The following is a 24,739-nucleotide window of genomic DNA, read 5'->3' as shown; positions in this document are numbered from 1 at the left end:
ATAAGACAAGATTTCTCGACTCCAGACAGATTGAGCTTGTCCAAATTGCAGCAATCGGACTTCACGCTATCGCAATACCTATACATTCTTCATTTCTTGATGCTTAATAGATATTCGACACTACCATAATGGGGACCTTCTATCAAGTCTATCTTTTCTTCGCTTGTTTCTTATCGGCCACAATGGCCATCCCTCAGCAAACCGGTACAATCACCACGACCGCAGCTCCGATGGCGATCACTCAAGGCCCCGAGCTCTGGTGCCCGAAAGGACAAATCGCCATCTACACGACAGACTGTACAATGGGAACCTCGGTATCATACTGCTACAGTCCAGACCGTCCAGTCGAGTGCGAACAGGGATTCTTTCCATCAGTCTGGCATCCAGATCACTGCATGGAGCAGTCGACCTGTTTCCCGCTCAAAGAACCCTGGATTACGACCAGTTGCTCTAACGGTGCGATTCCGTTCTGGACGTCGACTATTTATGACGGTACCCTCGCAGGAGGACACTCGACTGTGATCAAGGGTAAGTTTCTCTCTCTCTTTATCTCATTTTCCGGTCTTCCACTTTATCCTCCCAAGTATAAACGAGAATGCTGATGATATGCCTGCAATCTTGTAGGAGTCTCTTGCTCCTGTGCCATAGACCAATGGTACAGCATGACCCAGCGAGACGGCTCCTCGCACTATGACACCTTCTGTATGCCGCACAGCTACTGTCCACGCGGTATGACCACTTCCGTCTCGCTCAATGAGTACTGCGCTACCCAGTTGGCGGGCGTATGTTCGGACATTCCCCTACATACCCAGTTCTGTAAATGCGCCCACGCGAAGCAGACTCCTGTCTACCCCGATTGGCCTGGTGCGTGGCCGACAGGGTGCAAGTTCTGAATTTGGAAGGTGCTATGGACGTGATTTGGGCGGTTAATTGCTGATGTTACAGTGTTGGAAAGCGGGGGATCGGAGACCTGGATTGGAACAGCTGGGCTTATTCCTGGTGAAGTTATGAACTTGAACTTGTAATGTTTAATATCCGGATATTGCATAGCAAGAGTGTCTAGCCGAGAACAAGCGATTGCAAACTCCAATGATGTTGATCTTGATACGATAGCACGAACCCATAAACCTTATGCCATTGAAGCATTAGTAAACCTGATTCCAATGATTCCATACGCTTCCAATCTCCATAGCCTGAATCAGCTCCCTGTTTTTCCCAACCTCCAAGTGGCCAAACCCCTCACTCGGCCACCCATTTAGGGCTAGTCTGGCCCGAATACGCCTAGTACGCCCGGAGGTATCTCCTAACCCCGCACCAGGACCGCTTATCTCCCCTGAGCCAAGGCTATAAAAGCAACAAGACTCCCTTGGGCCTTTGGCGCTCATTGACACTGGAAATTATTTAAATCCAATTCACAGCCACAATGACGACAAAGTCAGACGCTCTCCCAGAAATGCAGTACCGGTTCCTCGGCCGGACCGGTTTGAAGGTCTCCGTTATCTCGCTGGGCAGTTGGCTCACATACGGCGGACATGTCGGAAATGGTAATAGACAATTGACTTACCATTGACTGGCATTGAGCAAAGGCTAACAGTTTTACAGATACCGCTCTTGAATGCCTAAAGGTCGCTTATGACGCCGGCGTCAACTTCTTCGACACAGCCGAAGTATACTCCGGCGGACAATCGGAGATCGTACTTGGCGAAGCGATTAAGAAATTCGGCTGGAAGCAGAACGACATTGTCATCTCCACTAAGGTAACTCCCTCTCCCGCCTTTGCTCTATATACGCAGCATACGCAGTACAGCAGTATACTAACCCAATCCAGATCTACTGGGGCCAAGCCAACAGCGCCAACCCAAGCAAACCCCTGAACAACACCGGCCTGTCACGCAAACACATCATCGAAGGCATGAACCTCTCCCTCCAACGACTGAATCTCCCCTACGTCGACATCGTCTACGCCCACCGCCCGGACCGCGACACACCCATGGAAGAAACCGTGCGGGCCTTCAACTACCTCCTCGACCAAGGCAAGGCCTTCTACTGGGGTACGTCGGAGTGGTCGGCGTCCGAGATCGCCGAAGCCTGGCGCCACGCCGACAGACTCGGTCTCGTCGGACCGGTCGTCGAGCAGCCGCAGTACAACCTGCTTGTGCGCGAGCGCGTGGAGAAAGAGTACCGCTGGCTGTACGATGCGCACGGGCTTGGACTGACGATCTGGTCGCCGTTGAAGGGGGGTGTGTTGACGGGCAAGTATAATGATTCGGAGGAGCCGCCTGCTGGGTCCAGGATGGCGGAGTCGAAGGATAAGTTTGTCCAGGGGTGGAAGAAGACTGTTGGTGATGAGGCTTGGAAGAAGCAGTTGGAGCAGACGAGGGCTTTGAAGTCTATTGCGGAGGAATTGGGTGTTACCACGGCTCAGTTGGCGCTTGCGTGGGTTTTGAAGAATCCGAATATTTCTTCCATGATTACGGGTGCGTCTAGGCCGGAGCAGGTTAGGGAGAATCTGAAGGCTTTGGAGGTTGTTGAGTTGTTGACGGATGAGGTGATCGAGAGGATTGAGGCTGCTGTTGGGAGTAAGCCTGCTGTTGAGGTTAGACGGTTCTAAATTATGATATAAAGAGGAGACGGTTATCGTACTCCGGTCACTGCTTAGTTCATATCAACTCATCTTCTCATTCTCTCTGTCCTTGTAATGGTTCTCTCCTTCCACCAGCACAGTTTGTTTGTTTACGACCACTCTCGCGGAGTCGATATTGGAAAGTACCAGACATACCCGACACTGCAGTTTCCTGTACATCAACGCAGTAAAGACTTAAATACACTTTCCACCGTCCACTACAGTCTCAGTACCATTCATGAACCGCCCTTCATCACTGGCCAGATACAGACAAATATTCGCAATGTCCTCCACCTCGGTAAGACGGCCCAACGGCACATTCCCGATAAATTTCTCCCGGTTCTCGGGGGTATCCTCCATGCCGGTGAACATAGAGAATAGCCCCGTTCCAGAAAGAAGTGGAGCAACCGAGTTGACTCGAATATTGTGGGGACCGTACTCGGCCGCGAGACCTTTGGTGGCCTACGCATAGAATGTCAGTACAATCTATCTTGTTGCAACAGTTTAACCATATAGCCATGAGGTGTAACTCACATTAGTAACTGCTCCCTTGGAAGCATTATACCACACCAGACCAGGCCGCGGCCGACTCGCTCCGGTAGAGGAGATATTGATCATGGATCCACCCTGACCTTGCTCGATAAAGCGCGGCATGGTGGTCTTCGCAGCTAGATAGATGCTCTTGACATTGACCTGGAACACGCGTTCCCACTCATCTTCCGTAACCTCTGCAGTCGGCTGTGTGTTTTACAATCTGGTTAGTGAGGTGCCCCGCATCAAGGAAGATACAATGGACCCACCTTGTTGCGGTAAGTAGTGCCCGCATTGTTCACCAGCACATCCAGTCGGCCGAACTTGGAGAATGCCAGGTCAAGGACTTCTTTCCAGTCGCCTTCTTCGGTGACGTTTTGGCGCTTGAAGATGAGGTTGGTAGGGTTCTGTGCGGCGACTTTCTCGCCGCCTTCCACGTTGATATCGGTGACGACTACTTTGGCTCCTTCTTCACCGAAGCGTTTGGCAATGGCTGCGCCGAATCCGCTGCCGCCTCCTAATGCGGGATTAGTTCCTGTGATTGGTTCAATGGTGGGATGCTTGTGTTACCTGTAACGATGGCGACTTTGCCTTGGAGCCTGGAACCTTGGGACATTTTGGTGGTAGTTAGGGAGTTGATTGAGTGATTGAGTGATTGAGATATGGGAGGTACGGTAGATAGAGAAATCAATCCTTTGAATGCCCAAAGAGGGGTTTCGGCAGACATTTGAAGATCATCGGACCGAAGGCCGAGTTGCCTACTTGCCTTGAACCTTCCCCGCATGGGGGCCAACGTCAATTGCTACACATAGAGATCTCTATCAAATTATCGATCGAAATCTGTGGCTGCTAGTTTTCTCTAAATCAAACAGGCTGTGAGTAAGGTGACTAGGTCTAGCCTAAGGTCTCATAAGCCTCCTCCGACTCCGAATTGGAACCTCAATCCCGGCCCGACTGATACGCGATGTACTTATGCACTGCCGATCGTTGCAGTTACGGGAAGAATACAGATCACCTGATGAATACGCAGTGCGTATTGATATCTCACATCACATCAGCAAAGTCGAATAGAAACGACTATAAAAGGTCATACGTGTAACGTAGCTAAGTGGCTTGTTAGCTACACTTTACCTTACTATCATGCTCTTTCACATCGTCTTAAGTCTACTCCCTGCCGCCATCACAGCGGCAACAGCCAACAAGGGTATCAACCCGAGTGACACCTGCTACAGCCCCGCGGTGACCTCAACGCCCTCAACAGATAACCGCCAGACACCATGGGGCTCACCGAGTGTGCACTTCTCCTCATTGAACGGCACACTAACCACGTGCTGTGACTCGCTGGACGAGATCCGCACCGCACTCGACGATATCGACGATCAGCTACTCATTCTTTTAAACCAGCGGTATGCGTTACCCTACACTCTTTCCAATTTCCATTGCAGATCCTGTACGGAGCCAAACGCACGAATTCATGTTAATACCCTTTTCTCATCTCATTTAGAGCCGCGTATGTTCGTGAAGCAACCCGTTTCAAATCCACGCGCGAGGCTGTCAATGATCCCGAGCGCAATGAGGCTGTGATACAGCAGGCAGAGCAGCAGGCGGTTCATATTGGGGTGCCGGTGACGATTGCGCGGGCTGCTATGGAGGCTATATTGGACTCTAGCGTGGCTTTTGAGCAGTGTATTGTAAGTTGGATTTTGATTGTCTTGTTTAGTCTTTGCCGCTGTAGGTTTATGCTAATTATTTCTGCCGTAGTTTGATACTTTTGATCAGTAGTGGTTGTTCCTGGGTGGAAAGACAATTTTCTGGACGCGGTTTATGTTTCCCGACCCCAGAAACCTGACTAGACAGGCCTCACATGTCGTCGCTTGTATGCAAATTCAGACATCCTGAAACTACTTGTGTGCCAGTGCCTCGCGCGCCGTAACCCTTCTCGCAGGATCAAGTTCGTCATAGCACAATCAAATGTTTGAAGTCATCGTCAACTCCACTCAAGGGGAAAAGGTCCCCGCGGGAAATTCGCATTGAAGCCATCCCGGATGACTTCGAACACTCGTACCCAAGCGTTATCCCCCAGATGTTTGAGGAAGCTCCTCAGCCCATCTTCATCGGCGAAGTACGAGATTTGGCGTTCAATCACGATCGCTAATCGATCCACGCCTTTCTCCAGTTCGTCGTCTCCGACAGCGAAGACGACCCCTTTGTGCATGGCATAAATGCACTAGATGTAGAGTAAGTTGCTCTGCCATAAGGAAGGATATCCCACGACTTTCACCTACCACAAGAGCAAACGAGAAAATATCAGACGGTTTATTTGTCGGCCCTCCGGCATGAGCCTCGGGACTCCTCCACATCCAGTTTCCTGCTTGCTTCCCAACCATGGACGAACCAGGAGGGATGTGTACTGCGTCCTCAAGATCCCCGAGCCGGACGCGTTCAACAGTAGACTCAGGATGATCGTTCTTGCATCCAATGAGGATATTGTCCGCCTTGATTTCAGTAGGGCCAGCTGACCGGTATGGACTATATCCTGATCGTGAAGCTCAGCAATGCCACGTAGGGTGTCCTTAAGTATCCTCTTCCTTGTTGCCAGAGGCAGGTCCGTCTGAGCAAGGTGTAAAAGATGGTCCGTAGAGTATTCAAAGACAAACATCGACTTTTCGGGTATTGTATCTTCGGGTAGACGAACATAGCTTGCGTGACCGCGCAGTCTATCATTTATCGCCCGGAGATCGTCATAGTTGACCGCATGAATGTATTTCAGGATAAATTTGCGATGATTGGCACTAAGATGTGGATAGTTTGACCTGGAAACATGGGAGGGTGACTTACGTCGCAACGTAAACATGATGTGGAGGAAATGCCTCGTCCCGTAGCACCTTGTTGATGTTGTAGCTACGACCTGACTGACCGATAATTCCTCCGGTGTAATCGGGTAAATCGGCGATACTGGTCGTTTTCTCTCGAGCTGATACGATCCAAGGACTTTGACAAAGCCAACTGGCGACAAGACGGAGTCTGCATTCTGGGCTGAAATTTCACCACTGAAAGCGAGAGCTGATGAAGCATTGACATTGAAGTATAGCCGTAAGCAGCTAAGCATAAGGATATCGTTCAATACTGGAGCGACGGGAGAAGTTGGGTTGATGAGCCCTGACCCTGTTCTTCAAACAGGGGTCCCAAAACCATAACATTCTACTGTAGCATTATGTAACCCTGCTCCTCTACCAATCAGATCCCGAGGATCTATAGGTAAGACTGCCCAGATGAATAGAAGCTTCCAATCTGTGTAACAGAAGCAAATGCAAATGTACGGAGTAGATAAACCGACTTCTCTGCCGTAGCTATCCCAAGCCCTAAATATGCTCACCGATCTAATCGGCTCCAGACCACGGAGTACGGACAAGCCTCCAGTGGGTCTCGAACCGGTTTCGGCAACGGTCAACTGGTTAAAGAACTTGACGAACTGCCGATTTGCCGATTACACAGTATGGCCTTCATATTGAGTTATGGCATTATGGGCAGGTCTTAACTGGGCTACTGTCAATAAGTAACTAGAAAGGTAGTAGGTACAGAATGGCCCATATACGCAGAAATCGTATCTTCATCCCATTGCTCAAAGTAAGCTTTCCACTAAGCGGGTAATGGAACCGAAGATTTCACGGACTGGAAACCTCCGGACATCTTCGAACTAGTCCTTGAATATACCTGGATCTGCATGATAATTACATTTGATTTGATTCCCGCTTTTGATTCGGTAGTTTATTTCATTTTATCTTTTTTTTCTTGCTTTTTTTCTTATTCTGCCAACTCTCTTGCACATGGGTTCAACGTGATGCTTACACGCACGATTTGATAAATCCTCGAAGGAGTCCCTCAGAAGAAGTCGAGACCTATAATTGTCTTATATCTTCTTTTGATGTTCTGCTATTTCTGATATCCTGATATTCCCCCAATCAACCAAACCCTCAAATCACCTCTCCTAATCCGCCCGGTGGGTCTTGACCGGGGTCGCAAAACGGCGCGGCCGAAGTCTGTCCAAATTTTTCAAGCACCTCATTTGGACCTCGACCTCGCTACGGAGTATATAAACCATTCCTGTAGTCTGGAAACACAGGTACCTCCGCGTCTCTTCAATATCCCCTCGTTAGCTCTTCCGTCAGATACGGATATGGCCCACCACGACGCTGTTGGCGGCCCCGCCGACCTTATCGACAACGGGGAGGGCGAGGTTAATCGCGCTGATCAGAAGGACCAAGATGACGCCGCTTTGCTGGTAAGTAATGCCTTCAGTGACTCGGACACATCCCACAGATCATTGAACTGACATTGTATTCTAGCGCACCATGGGCTACAAGCCGGTAGGTGAAATTCATGTATAGTTTGGCAAGAATAAGCAACTTATCAGCCAACGAAATAGGTGCTCCACCGGACATACAACTTGTTCGAGAACTTTGCGACCACATTTGGTGCGTCTTTCGCTGTTCGTCGTTGTATAGACGCATACTGACTATGCCCCAGCTGCTCTTTACTTTGTCGGCGGTGTTCGCGTGACTTTCAGCACCGGTATTGCTGCCGGTGGAAACCTGGCGTATTGGACCAGTTATGTAGTAACTATGGTGTTCACATTTATTACTGCTGCTGTCATTGCTGAGGTCTGTTCGGCTTCTCCGTCCGCCGGCTCGATCTACTTGTGGGCCGCCGAAGCGGGTGGGCCCCGATTTGGTCGACTTCTCGGCTTTATCGTTGCTTGGTGGAGCACGACGGCTTGGACGACTTTCTGTGCAAGTATGTTGTGTGATGCGCGTCTGGGACTTACATTTGTGCTGACTCGGTTCGATTGTAGGCAACACCCAAGCTGCGGTTAACTATATGCTTTCGGTATGCTTCTTTTCTTCCTTGTTGCATATGGGGTTTGTGCTAACAGACCGTGTCTAGGAAATCACGGTTTTCGAACTCGATTTTCCGTCGGACGTGAGCGATGTCAAATTCCGCGCTGTCCAGTGGATCTGCACTGAGGTCCTGCTTGCTCTGGCGGCTCTGTTGAACTTTTTGCCTCGTATGTACAATTGTTCACAGCTTGTCTATCATATCTAACTCGAGACTTCAGCCCGATACTTCAAATATGTGTTCTGGTTCTCCGCTGCAGTCGTGATGCTGGACTTCTTCTTGAACCTGATTTGGCTGCCCATTGGCACCGCTCAGACATGGGGCTTCCGTTCTACTCATGAGGCGTTCATGACCACCTACAATGGTACCGGAGCTCCAGCTGGCTGGAACTGGTGTCTTTCTTACCTTGCTACTGCCGGTATCCTGATTGGCTTCGATGCATCTGGTCACGTTGCGGAGGAGACCAAGAATGCTTCCATCACTGCCGCTCGTGGTATCTTCTGGAGTACTGTAGCAAGTGGATTTGGTGGTCTGTTTACGATCATTCTCTTCTTGTTTTGCGCGGTTGGTGCCCTTTCTTTGCACGATTCCAGATCGGAATACTAACATCGTCTTTAGCCTGACGCCGACACACTTTTCAGCTTCGGCTCACCTCAGCCTTTCGTACCTCTTTACGCCGTCGTCTTGGGCAAGGGCGGCCATATCTTCATGAACTTCGTTTGCATCTTCGCTTTGTGGCTGGTGAGCTATGGTATCCACCTAGTCTTGAGATTTTGATAGCTAACTTCCTTTTCCAGAACACCGCAATTGCCATCATCGCCGCGTCTCGTCTCGTTTTCGCCGTGGCCCGTGATGGCGTACTCCCCTTCTCCGGCTGGGTCTCTCGCGTCAATAACGGCCAGCCTCGCAACGCAGTGATCGTTGTCTGGGCCGTTGCCGCCTTGGTCACCTGCACCATCCTTCCGTCCAGTGTCGCTTTCACTTCTCTTGTCTCGGCAGCCGGTGTTCCCAGCGCTGCTGCATACGGTCTGATCTGCCTAGCCCGACTCATCTGCACTCCAAAACGGTTCCCAAAGCCACAGTGGAGTCTCGGCCGCTGGAGTAAGCCGTTCCAGTTCATCGGTGTCTTCTGGAATGGCTGGGTAGTTGCCATTCTGTTCTCGCCCTATGCGTTCCCGGTCACTGGAGAAAACTTAAACTGTACGTTTTTCTTTTCTTTTGCGAATGTTTGGTTTATTTCCAGATTGCTAACCTGCTTGAATAGATGCGCCGATCATCATGGCGGGTGTCACGGTCTTGGCTTTGATCTCCTACTTCCTCATGCCTGAGAGTGCATGGCTTCCTCGAGACCGCATCAGTCACTTCATTGATAGCAAGGGTGCTGTTGAGACTGTGGAGGAAGTACAGTCCACTGACGGTGAACCGAGCACTCGGTGATGTGGAGAAACGTGGAGGACATAGTCCCTCGACTCCAAGATGTAGATTAAATAGTGTTATAGGTACATACGGCCTAACTTGGCTTTCGCTTCCCGTTTCAGTGCTCAGACCTTTGTGTATCCCGGAAAAGATCTATCATCTGCGCTTTTCCACTGTCTCCAGGAAAGTCTCGATACCAAATATCACAGCTTCCCATCGTTCTTGGAGAGCGCTGTTGACCTTACTAACCTACCACGTGATCTGTACTGAGCGCGTCTGAAGTTTCAGTGTACTCCGTGCTGGATTTTACTCAGTCTGAGCGCTATCAGAAAAGAGGAGGAATTGTGGTCATAGTGACTCAAGTACCTCTGTAACATGTAAATGGAACCCCCTCACCCCGTCGGTGTCCCGTGTGGAGTCTCACCGTCTCCACGTCGATCTTCCCCAGTTATCCCCGCCTGGGGCGTGGGGATATGTAGATAAAAGAGCCGTAGCCTCGTAAGTACAGAATATAGAAGAGAAATATAGACAATCATAAATCGAATTATCGAATCGATCAACTGCTTTATCCGTACCTCTCATCGACGCGTGGGAAGAACTTAGCCGGGGCCCCTCTTTGCCCTGGATATTCGGCGAGAATCGGTCAAATCCAAGCTCCTTTCCCCACCTTACTCTTCTTCCTTTCTCTCTTACGGTGCTTTTCGTGGCTTTTTGAGTCAGTTTGCTCTTTCACAAGCTCTCCAGTACGTCTGTTTCTCGCGTCTTTCGCGTCTTTCGCGTCTTTCGGTTCGGCCTGGAAACCGTTACCCCGGTCTGTTTTCCCTCTCAGGTCCAATAGACACTCTATAGATGAGATCAAGACCCGGCACAACGTCCAACGTGCAGGATCACTCGCAATGAGTGCTCCAGCATCCCTGCGGGCCCTGCGGCCGTGTCTCGGGTCCATTGCTCGCCCGGGAAAATCATTCGCTCCGGCCACATTGAGTAAGTTTCTCCAAATCGACCTTGTTAGCCGAGGCCAAGCTCTAACAACCAGCCCTTGTCCAGATTCCCAAATCCGTCAAGCCACCTTCTTCGCGTCGCAGAATAAGCGCCTGTCCGTTTGTCAGCCGCGATGGCCCTCTATTTCCAAGCGAACCGCTACAACTTCGCCCGAGTCACCTCCATCCGAGCCCGTGCCCACCACTCCTTACTCCGCATTGACCGTCGGAGTCCCTCTTGAGATCGTCCCTGGTGAACGCCGTGTGGCAATCACCCCGCAAAATGTCGCGTTGCTCCTGAAGAAAGGTGTTTCTCGTGTTCTCGTTGAACGCGGTGCCGGCGAGGAAGCCCAACTCTTGGACCATGCCTACGAACAAGCCGGCGCGACGATGGTCGACCGCGACGCGATCTGGTCTCAGAGCGATATTGTGTTGAAAGTCCGCAGTCCCCAGGCAGAGGGGCCATTCAACGAAATCCAGGCCCTACGCAAAGGCTCCACGGTTATCTCTTTCATGTATCCCCTCCAGAACAAGCCCCTCGTTGAGGCCCTCGCGGCGCGCGGCGTGACCTCCTTTGCGATGGACCGTATTCCGCGAATCTCCCGTGCACAGGTCTTCGATGCGCTTAGCTCCATGGCTAACATTGCGGGTTACAAGGCGGTGCTGGAGGCTTCGAATCATTTTGGTCGCTTTTTGACCGGTCAGGTCACTGCTGCTGGAAAGATTCCCCCGAGTAAGGTTCTTGTCATTGGTGCCGGTGTAGCTGGTTTGAGCGCAATTGCGTCCGCCCGTCGGATGGGTGCTATTGTCCGTGGCTTTGATACCCGTCCTGCTGTTCGCGAGCAAGTCCAGTCTTTAGGCGCTGAGTTTATCGAGGTGGATTTCCAAGAAGATGGTTCTGGTCAAGGTGGATACGCTAAGGAGATGTCCAAGGAGTTCATCGAGGCGGAAATGAAATTGTTCATGGAGCAGGCTAAGGAGGTTGATATCATCATCACCACGGCTCTGATTCCTGGCAAGCCTGCACCCAAGCTCATCACCAAGGAAATGGTTGCTGCCATGAAGCCCGGCTCTGTCATCGTTGATCTTGCCGCCGAGGCAGGTGGTAATTGCGAGGCTACTGTTCCTAACAAACTGAGCCGGTACAAGGACGTTACTATCATTGGCTACACGGATCTTCCCTCGCGTCTTCCTACTCAATCTTCAACTCTATATTCGAACAACATCACTAAGTACCTCTTGTCCATGGCTCCTGCGGAGAAGAGCTTTGGAATCGACTTCAAGGATGAAGTTGTTCGTGGCTCCATCGTGACTCTCAATGGTGAAATCATTCCCCCTGCTGCTCCTCCTGCGCCTCCCCCAGCTCCGAAGCCAGAGGCACAGGCAATCGCGGCAAAGGAAGAAGTGGCTTTGACGCCCTGGCAAAAGGCCACACGCGATGTGGTCGCAGTCACCGGTGCTATGGGCACCACCCTAGCTCTAGGCAAAGCGACCGGTCCGATCTTTATGGGCAACATGATGACCTTTGGCCTCGCTGGTCTGGTCGGTTATCGCGCTGTGTGGGGTGTAGCTCCTGCGCTCCACTCGCCACTGATGAGTGTGACCAACGCGATCTCCGGTATGGTCGGCATTGGTGGGTTGTTCGTCATGGGAGGAGGCTATGTGCCGACTACTATCCCCGAGTATCTGGGTGCTGCGTCTGTACTTTTGGCATTCGTGAATGTGTCCGGTGGCTTTGTGGTCACGAAGCGAATGCTGGACATGTTCAAGCGTCCGACTGATCCTCCCGAGTACCCCTGGCTGTACGCTGTGCCCGCTGTTGTGTTTGGAGGTGGGTTCGTCGCGGCCGCCAGCACTGGCATGGCCGGTCTGGTCCAAGCCGGGTACCTTGTCAGCACGCTTCTGTGCATGGGCTCTATCTCCGGTCTCGCCTCGCAGCAAACCGCCCGTCGAGGTAATATCTTCGGTATCCTCGGAGTTGTTTCTGGTATCTTGGCTTCATTGGCTGCAGTCGGCTTCTCTCCCGAGACGCTGACGCAGTTCACGGCTGTTGCGGGAACTGGAGCCTTGATCGGAGGCTTGATCGGCCGTCGCATCACACCCACAGGTCTTCCCCAGACCGTTGCTGCTCTCCACTCGGTTGTCGGATTGGCCGCTGTTCTCACCAGCGCCGGAAGTGTCCTCGCAGACATTGGCGATATCACAACTCTGCACCTCACAACCGCCTACTTGGGTGTTCTTATCGGCGGCATTACGTTCACTGGCTCGATCGTTGCTTTCCTCAAGCTGGCAGGGCGCATGTCCTCCCGGCCAACCATTCTGCCCGGCCGACACGTTGTCAATTCCACTCTATTGGGCGGTAACATTGCTACCATGGGCGCATTCCTCACCATGGCACCAGGAAGCCCTGCTATTGCAGCCACCTGTCTGGGAGCAAGCACAATCCTCAGTTTCCTGAAAGGATGGACCACAACCGCCGCCATCGGTGGCGCCGACATGCCCGTCGTCATTACCGTGTTGAACGCCTATTCCGGCTTCGCCCTCGTAGCCGAAGGCCTCATGCTCGACAACCCCCTGCTGACTAGCGTCGGCTCCCTAATCGGCGTCAGCGGTTCCATCCTCTCCTACATAATGTGCGTCAACATGAACCGCTCCCTGACAAACGTCCTCTTTGGCGGCCTCTCCAGCCCAGCAGCGCAAACGCAGAAGAAAATGGAAGGCGAAATCACGCAAAGCAGCATCGAGGAGACAGTCGAAGCCCTCTCCGGCGCTGAAAACGTCATCATCGTCGTCGGCTACGGCATGGCCGTCGCAAAGGCCCAGTACGCCCTTGCCGAGATCGTGCGTATCCTCCGTGCCCGTGGTGTTAACGTCCGCTTTGCTATCCACCCCGTCGCTGGCCGAATGCCCGGTCAATGCAATGTCCTACTTGCCGAAGCTTCCGTTCCATATGATAGTAAGTCATTCATAACCATGTCGCCAGCACTAGCTACTAACCAGTAAACCAGTCGTGCTGGAAATGGAAGAAATTAACGAAGACTTCGCCGACACGGACGTCACTCTCGTCATCGGCGCAAACGATACCGTTAACCCCATCGCCATGGAGCCTGACTCTGCCATCTCTGGCATGCCAGTTCTGCATGCATGGAAGAGTAAGGAGGTCATCGTGATGAAGCGCGGCATGTCTAGCGGATACGGTATGTTTCATCTACCCCGATCCACCCATTGCAGAGGAAGTTTTATCTGACTGATTTAATTCACAGCCGACGTCCCCAACCCTATGTTCTTCATGCCTGGTACACGCATGCTATTCGGCGATGCAAAAACTTCTTGCGATGGTAAGTTTATATGCCCGATTTAGATTCCTTGTCGAGGGAAAGTGTGCTAACTGGTCAATAGCCATCAAAGCTGCTCTAGAGGCGCGGAAGTAGACATAATCTCGTCTGAACTTGGTTTATATTCGCTCATTCTAACTACATTGCTTTTTACCTATTCACTGCGATATCCTGTTGTTCGATTGGTTCCCGACCTTAGGCGATGAATTGCCATCTTATCATTCTACTTGGTTTGCTTCTACCTGGTTTAACCAGACTGCGTCTTGCCGTCATAAGAAGGAATATTTGAGGTTTTACATTGACATTGTGGTCTTCTCGTAATGGGGGTGCTGGGTACTACGGACGAACCCCCCTACGTCAGTATACGTGGACAAGACTGATCGACGGTTCGACTTGCACATGAGCAATCACTTCCAACCCAAGTACCTGAGCAAGTAATACAATGTGGTATGGATGTAGTTCCACGTCAATAGAAAAAGACAAACCAGCCACCCACCCACCAAATCAAAGCATGCGTCAAACATTAATATCGGTCGGAGACGAAGCGTAATACCACTGATGCTAGAAGCGCTCTGCAATCACTTGCTCGAAAAGCCTAGCCTTTTACCTTGACGAGATGGCTATATTTCTATGGGATGAATTCCAGATGCTAGCAACAACCTCTAGTATTAGGAGAGCCCTTCTGTGCAAAGGCTGGTCTAGAAAAAATTCCGGCACATCAATTTGAGCCTTCATCAAGTATATATCCATATTCGACGCTGTGACTAGACGGACTAGACGTTTCCCCTGCACGGGATTGCGCTGTTATTTTCCTTGAAGGAAGCTTCCAAGTCCATCTTTGCCTTTTCTGCGTCCACGTTCCTCGGATCGATGACGCATTTTGCCAGGATCCTATGGCTACCTTCTGGGCCTCTTTCTTCCCCTCTGCATTTTCGGCATCTTTGTTTGCTTGAAGAATGATCTCCTGTTGATTGTCGCTGATACAGTCGATGATGAAAACAGATTACCCCTCGGATGCACTGATTCTGTTTCTCGGCCCGGCCCGCACCCCAGTATGCGCTAATCCGTATTAAGCATTGAAGTGTAATGGATTTCGGGCTTTCCGTAAAACACTTTACACCCGTGGGCCGTGGGGAACATTATGTGTAGGATGTAGATAGCCCGGAACGGGGAGGCGCAAATGAAGCCTTTGCATTCGCATAACAGTATAGGAAAACCTAAATCAGGGAAAACCTATACCAAGGCTGAAAGAACAGAGAAAACAAGTCGAAAGTAGAGTCCGCACTGGACACAATCAGTGGTTTAATCAAAGATAGCGCAAATACTGTGAAAACCTTCTCAATACTTACAGAAGCAGAGTATTCTAGAAGGGAGAACACTTTGATTCAAATTTCCAACTGCCTTACTAAAGGCCGCTTCTTGTCAGCACGGTGTACTTGCCAGGGTTAGGTACTAACTCACAATTTTGATATCCGCAACAAGCTCCTGCCCTTGATCAGTGACGACTTGAGCCCGAACCTTTCCTTCACTCGTTTCGAACGCTTTATTCAATCGATTCCAAAGATTCGATCTATTCATAACGGGTATGCCTTGCTTAACATTTCCTTCATCATCCATACCAGTGACATGGCCATCAGAAAAATCCAAGACTTGGTAGGACCTAAAGACAACACCTGGCATGTTCAGATCCGGCGTTGAGGGAGTATCACCGTGAGTCTCGTGAGTGAAAAGGTCGACACCGAGGTATCTAAGCTGCTCGCGTGTAGTGGAGGTGGAGGTTGGGATTGCGGTAACTTCGCAGGGCCTGCCCTCCAGCATAATAAAATCACCGATGCGGATGGATGAACAAGGTATTTCCGGCATTTTTTATAATATGGCTTTTTGGCCGATATTTCTTTTCAAACTTTGTTTGTCGAGGCGATGAGAGCTGCTAATACGAAGCTTTCAACATAAGCGTTGGGATACAAGTGATAGTACAGAGTTCGTGAAGGTTTCTGTTCACCGAAGCCTATCAAAGCTTGAATTTGTGATCACAGTTAGGCGAGGCTTTGTGAGCCCTAGGGCAGCCTTGCATGGGACTTGAATCGAACGAGTCTTGTCACTCTTGTGATCGTCAAAAATTCATACCGCCCTTTTAGGGCCAAACTCTTGCTCTTGCCCGATCCCCAGTCTCTCAACGCGGCCTTCGCTGACTTAGCCAGCACTTTCATAGCAGCCGAACCCATTGATCTAGTTGTCTGGGCTGCGTCACTCAAGACTCAGGTTGGCAAGGCCTCCATTGCTGTAATAACCGCCTACTCCGGCTAGAGCTATTGGCTCTTCTATATCATCGGATAGTCGCCGTTGACGGCATATAGCGACAAGATATCCCGTTGGCTTCAAGAGTGAAGGGAATTGGGTATAAAAAGTGAAAGGGTTCAAACTGAAAAGCAGTTATCCTACCGCTAACAACCGATCTAACTCTGTCTGTGTGAGCACAATACCATCCTAAGAGTACGCAGGCATAATTTAATACCTCCCGTTGCGGTGGAACTGTGCCACTTGTTTTGGCGCTACACCGAGTGGTGAAAGCTTGCCAGTGAATACAGCTAGGTGGATTTTTGCTAAGCCGAGGAATTTTTCAAAATCAGTTCGTCAAAGCATTTTGAAGTCGATTGTGGACCTTGAGAGCCGGACTTTTGAAAAGGACATTTGGCTCACCGATCTCGAACCGCGGAATGTCATCATAAGTTCTCCAGATAGCGACAGACCCGATGTCGTGTTCATTGATTTCGCCCATGCTCTTTTCAACCGCAGGCGAGATGATCCCCTTTTGTCCCAGTTGGATTATTTTCTGGGAGAATACGTTTCGCCGGTCCTTCGGTGGAAGGAAATCAGAGGCAAAGGAGATTCATTTTCAGGATGGATTGGGAGGCGTGTGAACGAGCGACCCCATGGTGAGTGGGGTGGTAACTAGCTACGTAAGAACTACTAAGAAGGGAAAAAGCAGGCCAGCGATCATGGCGATCGCGGATCGGTAGATCTGCCGATCGATTCTGCAAGATTGAAGCCTATGAGGCTATGAGTATGTATGAGGTGTTAGTATCAAATTATCGCAACCTATCACACTGGTAAGACCTCGACATGACATCACTTTATTCACACCGACTTTACTGAATAAAGCTTATACGACCCAAGGGTGACAGCTACGTACAGATGCTGCTCTCGCTCTACAGATCCAGTCACTTTGTCTCACTGATTAATTCTCTAAGTTTACAAATTACAGCAATTAATTTATTAAAACAAATAGTTGTGCATTTAGATAAAAAGTAGCTATAGGTAATACTATGGCCCTTCTTGCATAATATTGCCATACATAGTTGGCGGGTCCCCAATACTGGCTTTTATACAGTACTTAGGGCTTTCGGATAATTGTTCAAGACTTCAAGTCCACGTTTCGCGCTAGTGTAAGATCGTACTTTATACAACCATAAAACGCGTCAAATATCGCCAAAATCAAATGCTCACCACCAAAGGGTTGGTTTTAATACTCATCGTTACCAAACAGCTAGACCTATCGTGGTTAGTGAGGAATGTGGAGTTGAACAATTATCTGGAAGGGTACTGTAAAACAAGTGGTACCAGAAAGGTAAGGGGGTGCTTAGGTATGGGGAATGATGCATTATCGTCAAATAGTCATGTAGATCCTAATTCCCTCTTTGAGAACGTTGCAGTGAGAGCAACATTCATGCCACTATAAACTGCCATGGACAACCCGAATAGATACGAATTTTATCACTTAAATCGTTTTACTCTTTTACAACAAGTCAAACACGTCTATCTTCTTACAACTGTGTCAACATGAAGGTGCTATCCCTTGCCATGGCCTTTGTCTTTGCCGCACTTGCGGCAGCAGGACCTGTGGATCAATCATCTGGCAATAAAGTAGCCGAAAGACAGGTATGAATATTTCCATTCAGGGAACACTCAAAATCATCGTCATGCACTGACCGGGATTGGGATAAACAGATCGTAAGTGATGACCCTTGGCTGAAGAGCGATGACTTTGAGCACAGCACTGACTGGGATGGACGTGAATAGAATGTAAGTGATGACCCTTCACCAAAGAGCGATGACTTTGAGCATGCAATGACTAATGGACGTGTATAGGGTGTAAGTGATGACCTTTGACCTTTGACCGATGACTTTGAGCACACAGAGCTGACTGGGAGGGATGTGTATAGGGTGTAAGTGATGACCCTTGACCGATGACCGATGACTTTGAGGACACAGCACTGACCAGGATGGACGTGAATAGGCTGTAAGTGATGACCCTTGATCGAAGATCGAAGATCGAAGACTTTGAGCACACAGCGCTAACCGGGTTGGACGCGGATAGTATGTGAGTGATGACTCTTGATCGAAGACCGGTGACTTTGAGCATAGCGCTGACTAGGTTGGACATAAATAGGGCGTAAGTGAAGACCCTTGACCGAAGACCGATGACTTTGAGCACACAGCACTGACTGGGATGGACGTGAATAGCCCGTAAGTGACGATCCTTGGCCCAAGAGCGATAACTTTGAGCACACAGCACTGACTAGGATGGACATGAATAGAGTGTAAGTGATGACCCTTGATCGAAGATCGAAGACTTTGAGCACACAGCGCTAACCGGGTTGGATGTGAATAGTATGTAAGTGATGACCTTTGACCTTTGACCGATGACATTTGAGGACACAGCACTGACCAGGATGGACGTGAATAGGGTGTAAGTGACCCTTGACCGAAGAGCAACGACTTTGAATATATAGCGCTAAGCGGATGGGACGCGAATAGGAAGTAAGTGATGACCGCCCACCGAAGACTGATGAATTTGAGCATAGTACTGACTGAGATGGACGTGAATAGGCTGTAAGTGATGACCCTTGATCGAAGACCGATGACTTTGAGCACACAGCGCTAACCGGGATGGACGTGAATAGTCTGTAAGTGATGACCCTTGATCGAAGAGCGACGACTTTGAGCATATAGCGCTAAGTGGGTTGAACGTGAAAAGTTTGTAAGTGATGACCCTTGACCGAAGAGCGGTGACTTTGAGCATAAGCAATGACTAATGGACGTGTATAGGGTGTAAGTGATGACCCTTGACCGAAGACCGATGACTTTGAGCATAGCAATGACTAATGGGCGTGTATAGGATGTAAGTGATGACCTTTGACCTTTGACCGATGACATTTGAGGACACAGCACTGACCAGGATGGACGCGAATAGGCTGTAAGTGATGACCCTTGATCGAAGATCGAAGACTTTGAGCACACAGCGCTAACCGGGTTGGACGTGGATAGTATGTGAGTGATAACTCTTGATCGAAGACCGGTGACTTTGAGCATATAGCGCTGACTAGGTTGGACATAAATAGGGAGTAAGTGAAGACCCTTGGCCGAAGACTGGTGATTTTGAGCATGTAGCACTGACTAGGTTGGACATAAATAGGATGTAAGTGATGACCGTTGACCGATGACCGATGACTCTGAACACAGCACTGACTGGGATGGACGTGAATAGCAAGTAAGTGGCGATCCTTGACCCAAGAGCGATGACTTTGAGCACACAGCACTGACTAGGATCGACGTGAATAGAATGTAAGTGATGACCGCCCACCGAAGACCGATGAATTTGAGCATAATACTGACTGAGATGGACGTGAATAGGCCGTAAGTGTTGACCCTTGATCGAAGATCGAAGACTTTGAGCACACAGCGCTAACCGGGTTGGACGTGGATAGTATGTGAGTGATGATTCTTGATCGATGACCGATGACTTTGAGCATATAGCACTGACTAGTATGGGCGTGAATAGGATGTAAGTAATGACCGTTGACCGATGACTGAAGACTTTGAGCACACAGCACTGACTTGGATGGACGTGAATAGCATGTAAGTGACGATCCTTGGCCCAAGAGCGATAACTTTGAGCACACAGCACTGACTAGGATGGACGTGAATAGAATGTAAGTGATGACCGTTGACCGGAGAATGATGACTTTGATTACACAGTGCTAATTGGGATAAATATAAACAGCTCGCGGGTGAGTGATGACCCTTGGCTGAAGAGCGATGACTTTGAGCACACAGCACTGACTGGGATGGACGTGAATAGCCCAGCCCGTAAGTGACGATCCTTGGCCCAAGACCGATGACTTTGAGCACACAGCGCTAACCGGGTTGGACGTGGATAGTATGTGAGTGATGACACTTGACCGAAGACCGATGACTTTGAGCACACAGAACTGACTGAGATGGACGTGAATAGCAGGTAAGTGATGACCGCTGACCGAAGACCGAAGACTTTGAGCACACAGCGCTGACTCGAAGGTGCGTTTAGTAAGGCTGCCGTCAGCAATGCTGACAAAGGTGTACTCCCTTCGGAGTGTCCAGCTGCTGTAAGTTGGTCAGGATCTCATAATCATCGTCCTATCAATCTCTGATACAAAACAGGATTCCTTCTGTGGCGTGGACTCTACCTCTGATCTATCTCTTTCCGCCTTGGTAAAGGTTTTCCCTTATTTAGGTTTTCCTTTACTGTTATGCGAATGCAAAGGCTTTGATTTATAACTCTTCAACTACATTTCCCTTCCTATCCACGGAGTATTATCAATCATGTCATACCTTGGATACGAAGAAGTTTAGAGCACCTGTATACCTCGAGGAGTTAACGGTTAAGTTTCTCGTTCACCGATATGGCATGAGTTGGAGGGCTGGTCTCGGTAGGCGAAGGTCGATGACTTGACGCCTACTACATCCAGCGGCGTATGCAGCTTGAAGTACCTATATGGATCGGGTTGCTTCAACTTGCTTACTGAGTCTGGTTATGAATGAGATTAACCTAGATCCGACACATAGGTAATAAGACCCGACGGCCACAAAAGTACCTTATAAATAACTGGATAGTTGCTGTTCGAGATTCCAAGGTATTCTTATCTACTGCTACGGACATAATAGACGCGGGATTTGAGGTTGTGACTTGTGACCCAGAGTACATTCCAGGCACCAATGTGACTACGTACGCGTCCCCAGGTTCGCTAAGGCTCAGCAACTCTGTAATAGGCCGCTCCCGCGTCACTGTTCTATATGTAATGCTGTATGAATACTAGTGTGGATATCAAGACAAATAAGACATGAACCAATTCAATATCAAACCGTGCAATTATTACTCAAAGAAGCCACCATCACTCTCATGTCTTCTCTTCCATACACTTCTCAACGATAGCCCACATCAGGGGCTTGGGTTCATTGGCATTGATGTCTTTCGCATCGGGCTTTCCATTCGTCTTCGGGTACAGTGAAATGTATTCCTCGGTGAGGGGGTAGTAGATAGTGTAGTTGAGGTTGACCTGGCAAATGTCAATCTTCTCCGCAAGGCGAGACTTCTCTTTCGAATCAAGATACTTTTCCTTTTCGCGACGAGTGAAGCAATTGGATTGTTTGTTTGCAGTCTTGCGATCTATTCGATAAACAATAAAGGTTAGTATTATCTCACGGATCATTCGAGCTGCTCAGCCAATTACCAAGGAAGCGACGGGAACAAATTGATATTTCGTAATCAAGTGCGAACCCTCTCTGCGAGCGATTTCGTCTGCCAGATCTTGCTCATGTCCAGTGCTTGGAATAAATAGATACGGTATACCTAAGTCAGAGATTACCGAACGGCATAGACTAAGGCTGCGAGTAGGCTGTTACAACGATGCTCAGGGCGCTTTAAGCAAGACGAGTTTGACATTCAAACTATATAACCAAAGATGGAAGGGAAGAACAAGAAGGAAAGAGACCAAGTGAGAGATGGGGACTGATATAGATCCCTCACGTCATGTGATCCAACAACATCCCTGAGATCCACCTTGAAGGAAATGTTCCTATCTGATTTGAGCAATGATGATACCCAGTGACGATGTCACGATGAGGAAGCAAGGTGCAAACCCTGTCACTCGTGAGACCAAGATTCTACTCCACCAGCTTCACAGTATGGAAGTTGTTGTGTGCCGCGGTGGTACAGGTAGACCACGGTGTACTTGCGTCAGAGACCCAGCAGTCTTTGGCAGACACCTTCCAGCTTACGAACTTGCAGGTCGATCGGTCTGCACAAGCCTCGATACACTGTTGAAGGTTATCCCGTGTTCCAATATTTTGGGCAGCTTTCAAGCACTCAGCCTCTAAACGATACGGTAATTAGCATATGTTAAGAACTCAAGGGGAACTGTATGCCGAGACGAACCTTTGGAGCACTGTATCTCCCAAGACTTTCCACGGGTACGAGTAATTTTGCCATTATCCCGAGTGCCTATAATTGAGCTGGTTAGTTATAAGCTGACTTGATGGTAAAATTGGAGGTACTAGTACTGACATCGAGCTGAAGCCTCAGTCGCAGTGAGTTGGGAGGTGCAGGTTTCCAACTGGGAGTTAAGTGCCTGCTCTCTTTCCTTGCAATCTTCGAGTTCATCCTCGCATTCCGAGGGGAACGGGTCAACAACTTCATCCTCAGCAAAAGGATCTGTCGCCCTGCGGTAGGTCATGTAGACCACTCGATCCATGTTCCGCAAACTCGGCTCGCCGGAATGCTGCACGAGATAGCATGATGCACCGCTTCGGCCACTCCACATGCTTCCAGCGCATCCGCTGCTCTGCTCACAGGCAAGAAGACAAGCATCCGGGTCTGCCGCGGTATTGGCGGTGACAGGAATGGTGCTGGCTACGGCCTTACGGCAGTGGTAAGTCGCAAAAAGGCCAGGCTGGATCTCGACCTCTTGGCCGTCATTGGTGGGACACAGTTGATTGAAGTGCTGTTGAGGGGTGATAGCCTGAGCCTGAGCCAGGCTAACCACCAAGGGGAGCACAGAAAGCAAGGCCTGTAAATTCATGGCTGTTGAGTGCTTGGTCGTAGCTTTTGCGATTGCGGTTGAAAGATGACTAGAATGAGTTGAGAGCGATGAATACCTATGCTGTGGTGGTGGTCAAGAGGGTATTTATAACTTGCAGAGAATATAGACACTCGCGCGTCTTCTGAGCTTTAGAATTGAGTGTCGTCATACTACATAAAACTAGTAGTTATTTGCTAAGAAGTACTCCGTAACTAGTAAGACATCTAAGCCCCTACGTGTGGTACTAGCAACAATCTCGCACTTCAACACTTCGTAGCCTGCTGCCGATCATAAGCATCCACCGTCTACAGCGTTACATCCCATCCGTTCTAGACGATGCATAAAGGCCACTGGTAGATCACTCTAGATCTGCATGTTGTACTTGCTTGGCCTTTCTGTAGCTGTAGCTGAACGAGACCTATACTCTGACGCTAGAGGGTATTTGTCAGTTAAAGGCTGGACCTGGGGTCAGTTCTTGATGAATTTCCTGTTATGGATAACTTGGGAGGTCCCGCCTAGACCAGTACCTACCCAGCTGTTCACTACCTTAAGTAACTAGTACCTTGCTCCTCCCTTGGTATTGGGTAGGGATAATGTAGTGTCTGAAAATCAACACGTTTAATGAATCAAGCATATCTCTAACTTTCCAATTCAGTCAAGATCAGAACTCTCTCCGACGATCGCACTGGTAACCTATTATCTAGTTACGTCGGGTCATACAAGCAACTCAGCGAGTTCGCGAACTATTTTACCTATGCATTGCAGCCTGCGTCTAGACAATTGCCTATTTAGGACAATTGGAAGATGCTCATTGTATCATCTCGCATGTCTTTTCAGCTGCGCCAAAGTCGATCAAGATTCGAAATGTCGCACACTGCATCATCTCGCAGTCGCACTCGCATGTCTTTTCCACTGTGCCAAAGTCGATCATGATCCCAAAATCTCGCACACTACACCATCTCGCATCTCTTTTCAGCCGCGCCTAGGTCGATCAAGATCCACAATCTCGCACCCTAGCCATTTTTTGGGTCTTTTCTTATTACCGGTGGGGTTGAGACCGACTTTTGGATGAGTCGCTCAATCCATCAGGTAGCCACTGGATTTCCATTGACCCACATTGGCAGCTGGCTGACTTAGGCCAAGAAACCTTGCTCACGAGTAGTGCTGCTAGAGATATCGTTTCTCTTTTCTGGGCTGATCTCTAGAGTGGGTCGGTCAGCTTTGAGTGATGGAGCACTCTCTAATATGTAGACCATCGTGCAGAAATGCAAGGGACCCATAGACTTCCCGTCAAGTTAAGTTTCGCGCCGATCCGCCTGGGTCTTATAATCTTATCTGAGTAACGCAGTTATGGGAGCTGTCCCAAAACACCATAGTGAATTCGATAGGTAAATTACAGCTTTATCTCAACGACCATGGGCTATAAGTATTTTCCAATTTCCAGCCATCAAAAAGATTCTAGGTCATGTCTAGCCTCCTTAGAAAGCCTGGAGAGTCTCTGTATCTTCATGGCCGTTTTATATATTCTATATAACATTGTGGTTGTGGAGCCCGATAAAGTGGTAAAATATCGCATTTACTAGGAGTCACAGCCCTTTCTAGCACCTGCATGAATGAATCATGTCTGCTGATAGGTTGTAAGGAGCTCCTTCACCGAGGCGCATATTTCGAGCACATGATGGATATGTCGTCTGCAGGCCCCAAGTTATAGGTGACGTACCTAGGTTGGAGTACATGAAAGTCTGAGGCTGTATCTGAGGATTTGTTTGTTTACTCAAGGTAAATACCTGCAGTGACCATACCCTGAACGATGTCCTACCTCTGAGTGGAGATAAAAGTGAGGCATATAAAGTGGCATTCAACCCGCCCACTTGGATCTCAAACAGTTCATATCCTACCTACGTTGCGCTTCAATTTCTATCTACTTGACATTATCACGACCCATCAACAATGCATGTTCTTGGTCTGATATTCCTGACTTTTTTGGCGAGATCTCGAGCTCAAACATCGCCAAGTGAATATTACAGCACTATATGCCCAGCGCAGGATGGCCAGATTGAG

General features: G+C 49.3%; 10 protein-coding genes across 10 annotated transcripts; 6 read left to right on the top strand and 4 right to left on the bottom strand.

Moving 5' to 3' along the window:
- Nucleotides 1–182: 182 nt before the first annotated feature.
- Nucleotides 183–893, top strand: N7515_000777 (uncharacterized protein; the record flags this gene model as incomplete). Its single annotated transcript, XM_056661521.1, has 3 exons — nucleotides 183–528; nucleotides 649–782; nucleotides 813–893. 3 exons carry the CDS (start codon nucleotides 183–185, stop codon nucleotides 891–893), a joined length of 561 nt encoding a protein of 186 aa, XP_056526687.1.
- A 530-nt stretch (nucleotides 894–1,423) lies between these two features.
- On the top strand, nucleotides 1,424–2,611 carry N7515_000776 (uncharacterized protein; the record flags this gene model as incomplete). Its single annotated transcript, XM_056661520.1, has 3 exons — nucleotides 1,424–1,544; nucleotides 1,603–1,757; nucleotides 1,829–2,611. The coding sequence occupies 3 exons, from the start codon at nucleotides 1,424–1,426 to the stop codon at nucleotides 2,609–2,611; spliced, it is 1,059 nt and encodes a 352-aa protein (XP_056526686.1).
- A 207-nt stretch (nucleotides 2,612–2,818) lies between these two features.
- N7515_000775 (SDR family oxidoreductase) lies at nucleotides 2,819–3,770 on the bottom strand (the record flags this gene model as incomplete). Its single annotated transcript, XM_056661519.1, has 4 exons — nucleotides 2,819–3,085; nucleotides 3,158–3,361; nucleotides 3,424–3,671; nucleotides 3,725–3,770. 4 exons carry the CDS (start codon nucleotides 3,768–3,770, stop codon nucleotides 2,819–2,821), a joined length of 765 nt encoding a protein of 254 aa, XP_056526685.1.
- Nucleotides 3,771–4,294: 524 nt separating this feature from the next.
- On the top strand, nucleotides 4,295–4,936 carry N7515_000774 (chorismate mutase; the record flags this gene model as incomplete). The annotated part of the gene is made up of 3 exons (XM_056661518.1): nucleotides 4,295–4,560; nucleotides 4,659–4,845; nucleotides 4,916–4,936. 3 exons carry the CDS (start codon nucleotides 4,295–4,297, stop codon nucleotides 4,934–4,936), a joined length of 474 nt encoding a protein of 157 aa, XP_056526684.1.
- Nucleotides 4,937–5,141: 205 nt separating this feature from the next.
- On the bottom strand, nucleotides 5,142–6,008 carry N7515_000773 (kinase-like protein; the record flags this gene model as incomplete). The annotated part of the gene is made up of 3 exons (XM_056661517.1): nucleotides 5,142–5,381; nucleotides 5,440–5,690; nucleotides 5,993–6,008. 3 exons carry the CDS (start codon nucleotides 6,006–6,008, stop codon nucleotides 5,142–5,144), a joined length of 507 nt encoding a protein of 168 aa, XP_056526683.1.
- Nucleotides 6,009–7,331: 1,323 nt separating this feature from the next.
- On the top strand, nucleotides 7,332–9,487 carry N7515_000772 (putative amino acid permease; the record flags this gene model as incomplete). Its single annotated transcript, XM_056661516.1, has 10 exons — nucleotides 7,332–7,436; nucleotides 7,501–7,521; nucleotides 7,581–7,629; nucleotides 7,682–7,948; nucleotides 8,007–8,041; nucleotides 8,099–8,219; nucleotides 8,271–8,614; nucleotides 8,669–8,791; nucleotides 8,848–9,250; nucleotides 9,315–9,487. The coding sequence occupies 10 exons, from the start codon at nucleotides 7,332–7,334 to the stop codon at nucleotides 9,485–9,487; spliced, it is 1,641 nt and encodes a 546-aa protein (XP_056526682.1).
- Nucleotides 9,488–10,362: 875 nt separating this feature from the next.
- Nucleotides 10,363–13,877, top strand: N7515_000771 (putative nicotinamide nucleotide transhydrogenase; the record flags this gene model as incomplete). Its single annotated transcript, XM_056661515.1, has 5 exons — nucleotides 10,363–10,450; nucleotides 10,514–13,402; nucleotides 13,455–13,643; nucleotides 13,710–13,784; nucleotides 13,846–13,877. 5 exons carry the CDS (start codon nucleotides 10,363–10,365, stop codon nucleotides 13,875–13,877), a joined length of 3,273 nt encoding a protein of 1,090 aa, XP_056526681.1.
- Nucleotides 13,878–15,233: 1,356 nt separating this feature from the next.
- Nucleotides 15,234–15,644, bottom strand: N7515_000770 (woronin body major protein; the record flags this gene model as incomplete). Its single annotated transcript, XM_056661514.1, has 1 exon — nucleotides 15,234–15,644. The coding sequence occupies one exon, from the start codon at nucleotides 15,642–15,644 to the stop codon at nucleotides 15,234–15,236; it is 411 nt and encodes a 136-aa protein (XP_056526680.1).
- A 1,977-nt stretch (nucleotides 15,645–17,621) lies between these two features.
- N7515_000769 (uncharacterized protein) lies at nucleotides 17,622–20,316 on the top strand (the record flags this gene model as incomplete). The annotated part of the gene is made up of 19 exons (XM_056661513.1): nucleotides 17,622–17,720; nucleotides 17,931–17,933; nucleotides 18,407–18,452; nucleotides 18,672–18,674; nucleotides 18,721–18,748; nucleotides 18,795–18,822; nucleotides 18,891–18,893; nucleotides 18,961–18,963; nucleotides 19,063–19,108; nucleotides 19,476–19,478; nucleotides 19,525–19,548; nucleotides 19,599–19,626; nucleotides 19,698–19,700; nucleotides 19,757–19,774; nucleotides 19,846–19,931; nucleotides 19,978–20,001; nucleotides 20,052–20,079; nucleotides 20,126–20,206; nucleotides 20,262–20,316. The coding sequence occupies 19 exons, from the start codon at nucleotides 17,622–17,624 to the stop codon at nucleotides 20,314–20,316; spliced, it is 609 nt and encodes a 202-aa protein (XP_056526679.1).
- Nucleotides 20,317–20,998: 682 nt separating this feature from the next.
- Nucleotides 20,999–22,678, bottom strand: N7515_000768 (uncharacterized protein; the record flags this gene model as incomplete). Its single annotated transcript, XM_056661512.1, has 4 exons — nucleotides 20,999–21,267; nucleotides 21,833–21,973; nucleotides 22,036–22,101; nucleotides 22,165–22,678. 4 exons carry the CDS (start codon nucleotides 22,676–22,678, stop codon nucleotides 20,999–21,001), a joined length of 990 nt encoding a protein of 329 aa, XP_056526678.1.
- Between the last annotated feature and the right edge of the window lie 2,061 nt (nucleotides 22,679–24,739).

The sequence above is a fragment of the Penicillium bovifimosum genome (genome assembly GCF_028826915.1).
Source record: "Penicillium bovifimosum strain IBT 22155 chromosome Unknown utg000001l_segment0_segment0, whole genome shotgun sequence".
Classification (NCBI taxonomy): Eukaryota; Fungi; Ascomycota; class Eurotiomycetes; order Eurotiales; family Aspergillaceae; genus Penicillium; species Penicillium bovifimosum.
This window is presented reverse-complemented; position numbering and strand designations above follow the sequence as displayed.